The sequence below is a fragment of the Bolinopsis microptera genome, chromosome 9, assembly GCF_026151205.1.
Source record: "Bolinopsis microptera isolate Bmic1 chromosome 9, MBARI_Bmic_1.0, whole genome shotgun sequence".
Taxonomy (NCBI): domain Eukaryota; kingdom Metazoa; phylum Ctenophora; class Tentaculata; order Lobata; family Bolinopsidae; genus Bolinopsis; species Bolinopsis microptera.
In genome coordinates this window covers 6744290-6759981 of record NC_087080.1, presented here as the reverse complement: position 1 = coordinate 6759981, position 15692 = coordinate 6744290, and the positions used below count along the sequence as shown (strand labels likewise).

At 38.6% G+C, this 15692-nt stretch overlaps 1 protein-coding gene across 9 annotated transcripts in view; it reads left to right on the top strand.

Moving 5' to 3' along the window:
- Positions 1 to 15692, top strand: part of LOC134820586 (uncharacterized) — a 100933-nt gene that overhangs the window by 73227 nt on the left and 12014 nt on the right. The window contains exons 6-12 of one of the 9 annotated variants that reach the window (XM_063831053.1): positions 1280 to 1428; positions 3733 to 3953; positions 4231 to 4281; positions 10978 to 11101; positions 13448 to 13546; positions 13788 to 13961; positions 14672 to 14775. In XM_063831053.1, coding sequence (XP_063687123.1) covers positions 1280 to 1428; positions 3733 to 3953; positions 4231 to 4281; positions 10978 to 11101; positions 13448 to 13546; positions 13788 to 13961; positions 14672 to 14775 — 922 coding nt within the window. Of the gene's footprint in view, positions 1 to 1279; positions 1429 to 3732; positions 3954 to 4230; positions 4282 to 10977; positions 11102 to 13444; positions 13547 to 13787; positions 13962 to 14671; positions 14776 to 15692 lie in introns of all 9 variants that reach the window. The other 8 variants (XM_063831052.1, XM_063831055.1, XM_063831054.1 and 5 more) reach the window with 8 other exon arrangements.

The following is a 15692-nucleotide window of genomic DNA, read 5'->3' as shown; positions in this document are numbered from 1 at the left end:
ACGACAGAGAAATCGTAGTAAATATTATTTTTTAATCTGCATGCATACAATGGATTATTGAATATATATTGTGTGTGTACGTGGCTTTTAAATGTCAAGGTGTCAGAAGTACATTTAAAAGTGCCGGTAATATTGAGGGTATATTTCGTAACCTTTTGAGGATGTTGCCGAATAGGGACTTGAATAGGGTTATATAACAACAAGTAATGATTTCTGAGCACACATCCAGAATAATCTAGAAGTTTGCCCCTCTCCGAACTTCTACACTTTAACCGTCTCCAAGACTCAACAGTCCACTACAACTGAAGAAGGCTTCAGAAGAATAAAACTTAATCAATGAAATTGAGAAAGTCGTGTATTTAAGAAACCATGAAATTAAGAAGGGGTTGAGAAGTAGGAAATTAAGAAACATTTAAGGCAGGGATATTGGATGGAGGAGTAAATAAATGTTTCAGGAGCGTGAAATTAAGAAATTAAGAGTCAATATTTCTTACTTTCATGGATCCCTTAATGTCATGGAATAAAGTGATAAAGAACTGACCGAAGAGGCAGTGTTTTACACCGTTCTGAGTCAGTGTAAAGCTGCGGAATGTATGTAAGGATTTATCAAGAACATAGATCAGAGAAGTTACTCGTCATGGTTGATTATTCATGTGTGAACAGATAAGGGAACGTTAAAGTATAATTATCAATACCTCTATGTCTTGTACTACTACATTATTACTAATCTCAACCGATGAGAATTAGTACTCGTACAGAGATAGAAACATATGACGGATTTACTGATGACTTTAGTGCGAAGTGGCAACTTTGTAAATAGAAATGGCAGGAGGACTCAATAGGTGCGAGCAGCGAGCCGTCACCAAACCAATTATCTGATAATTATATAATTACCATGATAATTATCCGAACAGAAAGTTACAATTTAAGCAGCTGGTTAAGTACCTTGTTATCCTGTCTAATTAATACTATTATAACTTTATTACTAGCATACCAAAACTGCCGGCTGGGCTTAATTTTCAACTTTGCGTAAATTATCAGAGTGTAATATTGAGCGATAATGTTTCAATAAGATTAGTGTGATGATTATATTGACACTTAATACCGTATACATTATACAAGTAATATGCTTTAAATCTAATCCTAGGTTTAACCTAATTTGATAAATACCTAAAGCCGTTTCATTATTATCAGTATTAACTTAAAATGTATCATTTTAACCTAATTTACACACATTTCGATCAATGAAATTAAGTAATTCACAATCAATTTTCCTCAGATATGCACAAGTTCGAAGTAAAACTTCCGAAGATCATCAAAACGAAGTACAACGGACCCGGCTGGTTGTATTTCTACGAAGAGCAGAAGTTTGTCACCATCACAACCGACCACAAGATACCGCAATATTACGGCACTTGGCCTATTCAGGTAACTCAAACTGCTCTTTTCAAACTCTATTTCTCAAAATTTAAATCCCTTGGTTAATTTTCACTTTATAATACTAATGTTTATTAATTATTCTCGCTTTGATACTTGTATGGTTCGGAATAATCATGGCTTCTCTTTTAATAGTACGACTAATGTATTACTCATTCAACCAATATACTACTGTATATACCATCGGAGTCCTCCTTCTACCGGAAGCTGAGTATGACATTTTATAAACAAAGCAAAGAGAAAACATTTAAACACCTTGTCCTTAGTTTTAGAAAGAGGAGTAAGCAGCTACTACTGACAGGTCTCATTATATGGTTTTATTGGTTGACCCTAATTATAGCTGCAAGCCATACGGTCTGTGGTTGCAGAAACCCTCTGATGTTAGATCCATTTTCGCGGGCTCAATCCCCCGACCGCAACTGCATAATACTTCGTGACCCTTTCATACAGAAAAAAGAATTATAACTGCATAAGTTTTCGAAGCCCGTCAGGAAGTCGACTAAGATCTCAGTTCTTTAGCCGGGCATCTTTGTTGGGGGATGGTTTTTGCCGGTTTTTAGTAAATATAATATAACATATTCTGACGTTGCTGACAAGTCTCTGACAGATGTAAAGACCATGCAGAATATAAAAATATATACATCATTTCCGCGGATGTTTCACCCCGTCTTTTTAAAGTTATGGTCCCTGTAAGAGTTCACTGTTCAGGGAACCCCCGAGCTCCCCGGGCAACTCGGCAGAATATAGACACTTTAAAAAGCTAAACAGATGGTCCTGCCAGGAACATGGTGTCACGTGACGCAGCAGGTATATTGTGTACAGTGTACGGGCCTGTCCCGTGGTTAATTAATTTAGATAATCTGGAGTCCCGGGAGCTGGGTGTAAAACCCGCCGTGCTCCGGTCATGTCTCGAGTTTCAGGTTTATGAGTTTTATCACTTAAAACTTGGGATTTGCGAGCAGATTGTAGCCTAGGTTTGGGTTTATGATGAGGAGTGCTACGTGTAGGAAAGGAGGGCTACGTGTAGGGAAGGAGGGCTACGTGTAGGAGGAGAAGGAGGAGGGTTGTCAGAGTATAAGATGGTTGGCGCTACTACTACAACAGAGTACTCATTGTTTGTTGTAGTGTTTCCTTGCACGTGAAATGAGGGGAGAAGAGTTTAGATATCATTCTAGGGGATGAGACGATATGGGGAGTGCTTTGAAATAGTAAGATCATAAATTGCAATTTGAGACGTTGAGTCATAGTATCAGGGTTACAAGGAACAACGATAAGACATTTTGTTTTGCTCGAAAATGACCTACATTTTGTGTATCTGGCCGATTTCCTTTTTTAGATTAACATACACAAGGAAGCACATCTGGAAGTTTTGCATTCGAGAGTTACGTATCGACTGCCAGAACGTTCATACCAGGTTGATCAGTGATTTCAGACCTAAGATAAGATCGGGTGTAAAGACGTAATGGTTGATGGTTCTACCTCTGTCATCAGTACACCGTAACGACGTCACATACCTAGTTCTGAAGATGACATTACTCGTAACGTCTGAAAAAGGTGCGAAATTATAAAAGAGCGACAATTGTTATCAGTCACGGAAGTCATCCAATCATTATTCAATTATTCATCACAGAAGTAGAAGGATTACTATGTAAAATGAAATGGAATGTCATTAGTAATTGTCCAATTATCGTTTGTCTTGAGCTACCATTGTGTAAGATAATGGGTTAATAAAGCCAATAAAAGTTTGGACGCGCCTATCACCTATGTAGTATGTATAACTCCTTTTGTAACTAATAAATTCCATTGTAATGAACTGCGGAGGTGTGTCACGTGGTACGAGCCATGAAGTGTAATGCGGCGCATCACGTGATTTGTTTCTTGTCTCCGTGGGAAATTGCACTTCTAGGTTAAATTCACGTGGGCTCAATCTCAACAATGAGATCTAAAATGACTGGCGTATAATGACGTTTGGTTCATCATTTCGGCAAACACAAACTTGACTGTCTACAAAATTTAGTCAAAGATCAGAATAGGTTGAGTTGATTAATCCATAGTTCGATATATTTAGACGTGACTGACTACTCACTACATTGACTGCCAAAAATATCTCCAAGATCGAAGTTATCCAGACTTATATTGAGATGTGACCGAAGTAGTACATATTATGTATGTTGTCAATACCAGAACGTCTGGATTAAACACATGTATTGTCTAGAGGCAACTGACTTTTAAATTTTAACTTACTGCAGCTCAATCTATTGTTGGATCTAACATAACATTCCTTATCCTCCCCAGCTTCTCAGAAAGTACGGCGGAGACGATCCCAACAAGTTTGTCTTTGAATCCGGACGACGCTGTTTCGGTGGAGTCAACATATACCACGTGGCATCTTCTCAAGCGTATGACATCCGCGGGCTCTGCAATAAGATCTCGTCAGCGCGCGGCGGCGCAACAACTACCGGCTGCTTGGCTAACTCAACGTTACCTGGGTATGCAGATACCGAACCTCGGTACAGGTGTGTGTGAAGCATTGGGCAAGGGTTCGGGGCATCATGGGGTTTTAAGGGGATAATTTTGGTTTTAGAATAGATAATATAGGATTAAAATCTTTTTTAATATAGGGTGTCCCAAAGAAAGTTTGAGAGTGTTTTGTTTTGGTGTGTTTTATTTTGCTTTTCTTATCTCTTTGGAACACCCTGTTGTATATTAATATTATGTATTTTCTAAATTAAGTTAGATAAATAAAATTATGGTTTAAAAAAAAAACTTGGAACTGAATCATGTGACCATTAGAATAAGTCTGGACGATGACGCTTCAGCGGCAGCAGGAAATAAGGGAGATAGGTTAGTTTGGCTATGGTGAAACACCAGGAAATGCTTGGGAATCTGGAATGCGTACCTTGCTGCAATGCTCTTTTTTTCAATCTCTTCTAATGCGTGATTTTGTGATTGCGGACCACTGAACATGGCTTCTCGCTTGAATCTTGAGTGACGATTGTTTTGATACTGGTTATGCTGCTCGATAAATATCTGCATGATAAATTTTATAATACTATTACGGAATGATAAATCTTATATTCTTAACCCTTAAGTGCATCCCTTAGAAACACAGATAAACCTTAAATAGATTTTGCTTTTAAGACATTACTAATAATTCTTATCATTTATGACTTCAGGAAACCCCTCCCAATTTCATCTACAACATCCGCCATCCGCGTTCATTTTCAACCCTTCATTTCCTCGACAACATCCGCATTTCACTCCTCACCACCCCCTCTCTCTATATCAGAAGTACAACTATAAGGTAATAATGCTTTGTCTGTTTTGGCACTTTTCCAGCTTCTCAGCAGGGCCTAGACATTCCAATCATTCCTTGTTGTACCACCAGCAGTTGAACCTAACGGAGCCACTCAGTCTACCATTTAACGAGCAATTCTAGGTTAAACAGGAGGACTGTAAATTGATGTCATATCTCCAGCACCGCCAAGCTATGACCAATCAGATTCCCCCGTCAGCACGAACTGACCAATCAGAAGTCAGAGGAGACATCACGTGGGAGCCTCCGGTGCTGTTACTTTTCTATATTTTCTGTTTAACTCTGCAAAAATATATGGCCCTGTAAATATACAACCTTACCGTGTCAGGTTTACCATTCTAAACTTGTAAAACTTTTCGGTTTTCTCCGAAAACGTCCTCACAAGGTACCGCTGTATAAACCAGCACGCCTGGATTTTCTGGAATGAGAACCAGAATTTCTTATCAGGGTGAAAGTTTTCAAACTGTTGGCGGATTAATCCGAGTTGACAGCTATCGGATATGAATTGACAGACATCCTTTGAATTATTATTCACATTTTTAACTCCCTAAAGTTGTCGATATGTACAAAGTGTCGCCATCTCCAACATTAGAGTTGACACTTTACATAATAATATATTGTAGCCTATATGTGTCAGGGTTCAACTCAAAGTCGTGTATTGTCTTCTACGTAAACTATGATACTAAGGATCGGTTCAGATCTTCAGTAGGTCTAACTGTATGTACGCGTGGCTTAACGCCAGGTATTTCATCCTGAAACACAGCTTGACGCTTGTAGGCTACACAATGATCTGCTCCAATGACTGAGTCTCATTTTTATCACGTGACAAGAAATGTACCAGTAACTGAGAGCCGATATAATCACGTGACAAGATTATCAGATCAGGATCTCTTATGAAAATGAGAGCTGTATGCTCTTTGTCAGCAAAATGGCCGGGTTGCCATGGTGACGACCTATAATTACTCTCGTGATATTTTCTAAGACAAAGAATGATTAAGTCGTTAAGTTATTACCCTATTAAAGTAGGCTCAGATTAACACCTCACATTCAATTACCTCTGTGAGTTAATTGTGGCTCAGACAATCAGTGATTGTTTGAGTTTTGTGAATTGCTGCCCCACACTGAGCCGACCTCCAAACCTAGGTTGTAAGCCCATTACCCACTGTTTAAAGTCTAATAGCTGTATATTATGAAGGAGCAAATAGCAATCTCGTTCAGCTCCTCTCTTGAGAACGGTATGCAGTAGTATGGAGATAAACAGTTTAAATAGAGTAGGTATTATACACGAGCTTGTAAATAAGATTAGATCCGTTGTGCTCGGAAATATACACAATGTGTAGGTATGATGTGGAGAAGATAATTGCTAGGGTACTTGATACACAGTATGGTTCTGTAAATGTTGTAATCATTTTGGATACGGTTAATCGATGAGTGGAGTTTTGAGTTCAGGAGGAACATAGTTATTTGTAAAGAAGAAAGAAATGATAAGAACAATTGATTATAATTGGTTATTAAGATATTTTTATTATCTTCTATAGTTCAAGTACAATGGAAACTCAACAGGAAACGATCTGTAAACGATCTATAATTGTTCCGATACTGAAGATCAAAATTTGAAAATATAAGTCTATCCTGCCATTCAGAGTTTACTTACGTGACCCCACGTGACCCCACTTTGAAATTTGAATGTATGTAAGATGACAGAACCATAAAACCCCCAGTGTCTAGTATAATAGCAACACACAATGGTTTAATATGGCGCATGTCCAAACCTCTTCACTATCTTACTATATTATATCAGGACACCACATGTTTGCAAGTTTGGCTGGTCAATTGTATAACCACGTTTTGCTGTTCGCACCACCATGTATGAGGCTTCCATCATGTCATAACACAATGGTAACTTAGTACCAATAAAATGAATAATCATAAAGTCCAGTGTCCCTGCGCTGTTTGGCGGCTTCGGGACAGGGTCCCTCTTGATATAGCATAGCAGAAATCAAACCTGATAAATAGTGTTAATCTTAATGAAGATTAAGGCTCCAGATGCTACACAATTTACAACTTGGTAATCAATACGAAACTATGGTTCTTTGTAATTTTAATATTATTGATATTAATTCTCATCAGCACGAATCAACTAGCTGATACAGATATGAGATAATATCGCCCCACTCCTCAGTCCCTCTCACTTCCAGTACCAGGTTCACGTTCAAGATACCAACTAGGTCTGAAGTCAGTACCAGTTACCAGTAGGTACCACGTACCACCAATTTAAAACCTGTCTGTATTAATTTACAGCCTCTTCCTTCCATTCGATATTTGGTTTTCCGGTTGGTTCATCTCTACTTCATACGACTTCTCAGGCTAATTTGGAACGCCCTGTAATTTTGTAGCCTTCGTATTTCAAATTATTGGTTTTTATCAAAGTCATGGATATTTTCGAGTGAGTGTGCCACGGATTGTGGCTTGGGCCTGTTAATTCAACTTCCTGCAAAAGTGTTGCCTCCCCCACAGTAGGGATACCTACTGAGTAGAAACTACTTCCCTCGTTACTAGTATCATACACACTACACAGAGCATGTGTACACTGTATACCACATTTACCACCACAATATAGTACCTAGTATTTACCGGTATTTGCTGAGTAACAGAGCCTTAACCACACAGAATACAACTACTTCCTCAGCTGTTCACCTGTCAGTAGTAACACAATATACAGCTCCCCTTATATCACACTATATCACACATACAGCTCCCCTTATATCACACTATATCACACATACAGCTCCCCTTATATCACACTATATCACACATACAGCTCCCCTTATATCACACATACAGCTCCCCTTATATCACACATACAGCTCCCCTTATATCACACTATATCACACATACAGCTCCCCTTATATCACACTATATCACGCATACAGCTCCCCTTATATCACACTACTCAGCGAGACTATGTGTCGCTATATATAACACCATATCCAGGTTACAGATTGTTTAAAAACGGGCATATTTCCATACCGGCTAACTTTGTGGGCTCAGAGGAATTTTACAGGTTAAAGCTTTAAAAAGAATTAAGAATTAAACACTAACCACTATGTCTATAATACTAACCATACTGGAATACCGCAGATCGATCAGTTAAAATCAGTAGACACACTATAGTGGTGATCAGTAGACAGTAACTAATCACCTACTGACACCTGGTGGTATGATAGGCTCACTATTCCCTGTCACCAGGTGTTCCTAACAACCAACAAATAAATATATCTTAATCATCAGTGTGGAATTACCTCTCCTGATTGACTAATCCTGTGTGTAGTTCCACCAGAACTACAAGTTGTATAATTTCCACAGAACTTTCCTAAGATTTGTGAGGGCTCTGGTTTTGAGGGGGTTAGTATTAGCTACAGTTAACTGCCACCTGGGTACCCGCTGTCTCCCGCTCACTCAGTCACTCCCGCCCAGAACACATCTCACTTTCAGAAGATCTCTTACTTTAACAAGATCTGATAGTTGGCACCTACAAGGACCCTGTCTTTAAAACCAGTTCAAGGGCCTGGTCCCTGTTAGTGTCGGTAACGTGTTCAAAACCGAAAACTCTCATCACTTACCATTTTAAACTGTGCATACACCCTACTCCTGTACAACATACGTTGGATTTCCATAGGCTTGGTGCTCTGAAATATCAAATGAGGGCATCATAACCAGACATACATATATAATCTGAATAATTGATCCATCGGCTATCCTGTATCCAGCATTTTACATCCTAAGCGATTACTTGAATCAAATCCTCATATTATTATATAGTACAGTAATATTCAGATCCTCCGCCCATTACCCATATAACGACATGTTTTATAGCTCCAGACTAAAGGACTAGACTTCTTTGTACTAAATATCTGACTTGTATTCTAAATGAGATTTTATCCTTGTTTGGAGAACCTAAGAGCGTTCTCAACCTGTAGTAACTATGTTTTTTCACCGGAAAAGAAGCCCTTTTGTGACACCATATATTACGACAATCTTAACGACTATTCTAAACTGTAACTCTGTAAACGGTACCTGAATATGTTGGCGCAGTCGAGCATGATAATACCGTCAATTACCGTCAATTAGTAAGTTATTTTGTGAAGTAAAGATAGAGAGCTCTATAGGGGGAATATAGAGGAAATATTACAGACATGTTGAGAGAATGCTAATTGGGGTAATTGTAGACTGGGCCTAATATGGGGGTTTCGGAGAATTTGGGGTTCTGTGAATTGCCTTTAGTGTTCACCTACAGCTTGTTAGGAACACGTTAGGAATCTGAAGTATTTGGTCAGATTAATGGATATATAAGTACTTCTGAAATGGAATGTAAATGTTAGATACTTCATGTTATCTGAACCGGACCAAATTAGAACTAGACCACAAATAATTGGACATCGTCAATAAAGCTTTCATTCTAATTGAAAATTAAATTACTGCATAATTTGATATAGCTTCAGAGTTCTCTGCCTAGAAATAACAGGCCAGAGGAATCAGTCCTCGACTCACAGGCCTCAAGTTTTAATTTTAAATTGCACTCCTCTTCTTCTATCTCCAATCCCGCCCTGGAAGCATCACAGAGAACTTTCACTGCTGAAATGTACATTGTACAAACTCTGCCCAGTCCATATTTCTCCCTAACATAGCAGCTAAATGTTGTGTATAACTCCCAGGTTCGTAGTCGCGAGTCTGTGTATTTTCAGCGTACTCTGAGTGTGGTTTGTGTACTGTAGTATGTAGTATGTGGTATGTGGTATGTGGTATGTGGTCTAGACATTGTACAAACCCGCTTAATATTCTCAATTTATTCTTTAATTTCCATTGGATCCTTAACAACCTTATGTTCAAAATTATGTTCTAATATTTTGTAAAATATGCTTAAATTTATGCATGTATTAAATAGCTAGGTATTAAACTAAGCTCAAGTATTTAAAATCTCTAGACTTACCTTCCGGTGCCTTATCAGTACTTACACACTAAACCCAAATTACATAGCCATCTAGCTTATAGCTGACGACGTTTTCTCTGCTCTATTATTTACAAATATCCCACATTAATCACCTGGTATTTGACAGTGATATTATCACCTCCCATGTCATCAGTCTACTAAACTTTGCCTGGTTAGAGTCTGAAAGGTATAGACCTGTTAAGGAGAAGTGAAATACCAAACAGGGAGATACGCTCAGACTGTTACGAGATAATATCTCCCACCAGCGGTTGGACTGCTACCGGGTTTATTAGCCCTACATACCACGGATACTTCACAGGTCCCTCTAATTATTTCAGGGTCTATGAGCTCCCAGTTCCATATCCCAATGTTACAATATCTAACCAAGTTGACATTTTAATATTACAACCCTAAATTCACGGTACTTTTACTGTACTGTGACACGAAACCTCTTGTCACCGCGAGTACAGTTCCGGTATAAAACATGGGCACTTCTAAATATAGGTCAGATCAGCACAGTACCTACTATACTGGTACCTACTGGTACCTACTGGTACCTATTACCATGGTTAATTAAACCGGTCAAAATGGGCTAAATCTTTATCTCATGATGGTCGGTAAGGCTTTCAACTGTGTTAAAATGGGCGTTTAATTGTAACTCTGGTATGTACCGTGGGAAAACGACTAAAATTTAATAAATTAAAAACTTTAAAAGATGGTTATCTAATATCTTTGTCGAGTTTAGATACCTTCTAGATCACTGACACCTCCCTCCATAAACTCACTCTATTCCAGAACATTCTATCACCATGAACGCACTATTACCACAATAATATCACTCGATAACTACCTCAGGTAGTTATCGAGGTAGTACCTCCACTTCACATCTTCCTTCTCATAATCCCTGCCTTCTCCAATCTTCCCTACCCTACAATTCTTTGGAAATTCCCCGCTTTTGCTCGATTGTTTTAATAACATATTATGCCGGATGGAGCGTACTTTTTATCCTTGACTAATGACTATGAACGTTTTTCTAACAGCATTTAGACCTTTGAACTATAATCCTGACAACTATACCGGGAGCTCAAAATCCTGGCACAAACCATATAACTCAAATTTAATCCCGACTTTATGGGAGAAACGTAGTCAGGTAAAGAATGAAGAGGCAAAAAAATACGTTCACCGGTGTAAACATCCGCCTGAAAAAATACCTTCCTACAAGAACTTTTCTCAGGAATTTCCCGGGCCAGAACGCGAGAGTGCGGGCGGCAGAGCGGCCCCTGACAGTTGTTTCTAACGGAAGTGTGGCCAGTAATACCAGCAAGAGAAGTAGCGGCAGTTCCAGCAACGGAGAATCGGTTAGTTAATTAGATGGTTAACTAATTGGTGAATTTGTATTTCAGTCATCGTGTTTGTTTCATTTTACAGTTTACACTTTCAAGCCTAATGGATGGACCTAATTTTAAAATGGTAGTTTTTAGGGATCAGGCATTTTGAGTTTTTAAGGCATTTTTCTAACCAGGAAGGGCACCATGCCTCATTCACTGTTTTCTCACTGTTTTAAAGGACCAGTTAACTGAAAAATTTGTAGTCTCCAATTTGGCTTAGATTTAAATCAGCTGTGACAAACTGGGTAAAGAATCGTATCGCCGAAAGAACCAACTCTCTAGCGTACTTGTAACGCGTGTTATTGCAATAATAAGCTGTGGCCTCGTGACGTCATAAAGTCCCTCAGTGCGCGCTTGCATATCGTAATTTACATTACAAATGTTTATCATCGTCAATAAAACACGTGTAACTCACTCGAATTTTAGAATTATGACTATTATCCTAGTTCTCCAAAATCCTTATAGTTTTGGGCCTATCATCCTAACTAAGGAATAGCTGATTTGATGTAACAGTGCTCACGCTCATGATTTTTAAACAGTGATATAGGTTCTTGAACAGTGGCGGGTGAATGTACGGTTAGAAAGTTTCTGATATTACAGTTCTTATGTCAAGTGTATATTTTGGATTGTTTTCATTGCTTAATTACACATGCAGGGAGACTTGTACCGAGTTTGTTCCCCAGAGTCCATGAACTCTAACGAATTTAGAGGATCTAGATTAAGTAGGGAGTTTCTGTTCAAATTCCGAGAGCAATTATTGTTATAGCATAGCGGAAATTTCTAACCATTAATCCGCATGTGGTCAGCCAGTACAGAGACAATAAGTCTGGATACTTTACGACGGCCGGTTCTATGGTATCATTAGCTGAAGTAGCTTCTATCAGAACAGGGCCGTGGGAACAGAATTCCCGCCAAAATACCCGTCTACCAAATAGTAATACTGATGGGATCGGAGTGTACAGTGTGCGGTGTGTTTTGAATTAGACTTACGGCTTACCTAGTTGTTATCCTAATTGCATTATCATCGGTACATAACATAAATAACTACTGGTAAGTTTAAATACCAAGTGCAAACGTGTTCAGTCAATCGACCCACTGAACAACTTAAGAATTTCCAAGACCCTATTATTCTCTGGCCATATATTACGGCACGATCGATTGTTAGGTGGCTAAACGACCAACGTTAATCAATACAATTCTAAAACTATGAGCTAGCACTTTAATCTAAAAATACACTTTTTATATTACTCCTGATTTTTACATTTCACGTAAAACATTGTTGCCACAGGTTGATCATGGACACTAACAGCTTAATTTGAGATAAATGACTTATGAGTTTCTCTAAAGTTAACTCTAAAGTTGTGTAGTCCAGTCATTTATGGACATTTATGGAAATGAACCTGCAAATATTCAAATACTCACGAAACTTTGCACAGACCTTCCCGAAGGTATGAATAAACGATTTTCGTTTGGAGACATTTTTTGACCGTGGAGAAAACCCAGGAGGGCCACGCCCATATTGACCCAATAACGTAACCGACCCCTTGCTTCTGAAGGTCGTAGAGACTTCAAAATAGGCTTGAACGAAGCCGCATATGCATGTTTATATAGGAGTTATTGAGCAACACATGGCCTAAAATCCTTGCTTTTCGATAAATTCGCCAAAAACCATTTTGGGCGTGATGCTGAGCCCATTTTCGATAGGATCGTGATAGAGTCTTTAGAGAGGGTGCAAAAGAACCGCAATTAGCATATTAATATATGACTTACGAACAAACATATGCCTTAAAGTGCTTACTTTTTCATTTATTGGCGAAAAACTGATTTTCGGTTCCAGAAATCATGCAAAACTATGGATATCTAATAAATTGGGCTATGAAGGCCCTAAAGGTTTTTGAATGTGTGCAAATTGTGCAGAATGGCCATGTTTATATACAACTTATGAAGCAACATGTACCCTAAATTACTTACTTTTCGAGTTATTCGGGGAAAAACATTGTATTATGTCCATTTTCTACCTGTAAAATACAGTCTCACGAGCTCTTCTGCGCGCGCAAGGGACTTTATGACGTCATCGCCAAAATAATACAAACGCTATTTACACGCGTTAGAGAGCAGTTAGAGATTTAGGAATTTCGACACGTTGCTTAGTTTGCTATTTGTCACAATCTGTCAAAATATGAGGACAACTTTTTTTTCAGTTAACTGGTCCTTTAAACATTGTTTGGGTTAAATCTTGAGCACTAACCTTTAGCACACTATAATATTGGTTACCATGACAACAATTACCCATGGTAACGAGTATTGTTACAGCAGGCGCCGCCCAATGTGTATCACGCTGGGATGCGCCTAAAGTCGCGGTCTATGGATCATAGCTACTCCACCGGGGACTTCAGGGGCTCCAACTCCTCTCTGGTTTTAACTGCGTGTACCTCTTCTTTTGCTTTTCTCTTGAGTGTTGTTCTTAAGTTTTATATTGAGTTTGTGTCTTAGCTGTCAGTTCAGCTTTGAATGGAATTTTTAGTATTTGTATGATGTGAGCTGAGCTCAACTTCCACGTGTCGTGCTTTTCTTTATCATGTGATCTGCGCTGCTGCTTTGGGAGTTCTGCTGTTACCCTGGCAACAGTAAAGTTCAGATCGTTCACCTCACCCAGGAAATGCGCCAATACTCCAAGTCAGTTGACCAGCCAAACCGGAGAATGTCTGGGAATATGACAGTACCGAGTATGTACTACGACGGAATTATCTACGAGGACGAGGATGATCCGAGGAGCAGGATAAACTCCGGGCAGTCAACTTCCAGCTTCAGAGGATCCCAGCAGTCCATGGCATGTGAAAAAGTGTGATCAAATTGTGTGATCAAATATCGCTGGAGTGGAACTTGACGGAATCACTGCTTCGTCTTTACTTTGAAGATTAATCGGAACTTTATAATCCCTTGGTCTTTTTCCGATTTCAACTTAGATTGTCTCCTTTATTTTTAATTCTGTTCCGCCAGATCCTTGAGTTCATTAATCAATCACTTTAAGTTGAGTGTGTTTTAGTTTCTCTAAGTAATCGGTTCCCAATCAATTTTTTAAATGTGTGATTTACCTGCCTTCAGTGTCTGCTACTAACCATTTTTCTACTAGCCGTAACTCTGCTGCTTCTCAACGTTCTGCAGCAATCTTATTTATTTATTATATTCTTCTGGTATCTGTATTTTCCAACGTATGCTAATCGGTTTTCTATATAACTAATAGGAATGCCTAGCTTTATGTTGAGTAGAACTAGAAACTATTGTAAGATAAATCGGATCGCAGTTTTACATTCTTGTGATCACGCACTCAATCCGAGAACTATACCATGTGACTGTAACCCAACTCTACTTTATCAATATGTTAACAACTGAATTGGTTTCCAATTATGGTCAAATTAGTTATCACTTCTATCAAATATTCAAATATTCAAATTATTTGATGTTCACACTCTCAGCTCCCTTCCCAACACTTTTAATCCGATGAATTAAACTTTTCTAACGTTTATGTTTGTTCACCAGGTGCGGCAAATGTCACTAGACAGGAATGGTAGTAGGCCCATGTCCGATACTATTGACAGTGGGGTCAGCTTCAGGAGCTCCAACAACTCAATTCTGAGCAACAGGTGAGAGGAGATGTTCACTAATTATTAAAAAGTTACTTTTATACTTTTCTTTAAACTTCAACAATAAGTTAGTTCTTACTTTCTAACTTTTTTTAAAACTTCAGTCATCAACTTGTTCTTACATTTTTACTTTATTAAACTTTAATACTTGAACTGTAAATCCTATATTATTAATAATCGGGTAACTTTGGGGAAAATAAAATCATAAAATGACATTGTAAATCGGAACACCATAGTCAATCTAGGGTTTACTGTATGCAGACTGTGTTGAGTATGCACGGATGATGTCCAGTGAAATTAGTGCTCATGTAGTGTTGAAGTTTAAATTGAGCCCACATTTTTGGATGTATTTTAGAGTTTTTGTTCTCAGTTATGAGAATGTTCTCAGGTAAATGAGAGTATGATGATATACTCAGCAGTAAGATTTGTCAGAAATATTAGTCTATTTGACCAGAACAAAAGGCTGGATCACAGCCGGGCTGTTATCCTCACTCCTCCTGCTACCTCAATTGTGGGGTATAATTGTAGTAGCAAACTTTGTAACAATATAACACAACAAATAATTTCTAAGACAGTTATTGTCGGATAGTACTGGATCATACCCTAAACCTTACACCGAGCGCTGTCACCCCTGCCAATCCTCCCTCCCCACCAATGAAACAACAGGATCAACCCCACCTGACTTGACCCCGCCAATCAGCTGACGTAAAATGTCTTGTCTTTGTGTCAGGACCATTGTTTACTCATTATAAGAGTTGAGCATGAGTAATTGGTAGCGTGCAGTGTTCGTGATCATCATCCCTCCTCCCCATACCAACTATTACATTTTCATCTCTCCACAATTATAACAATTTTATAATCCTCTCCTGAGTCCTGAACCACGCCTGTCAAAATGTTAATTTCCCGTACAAATAAGG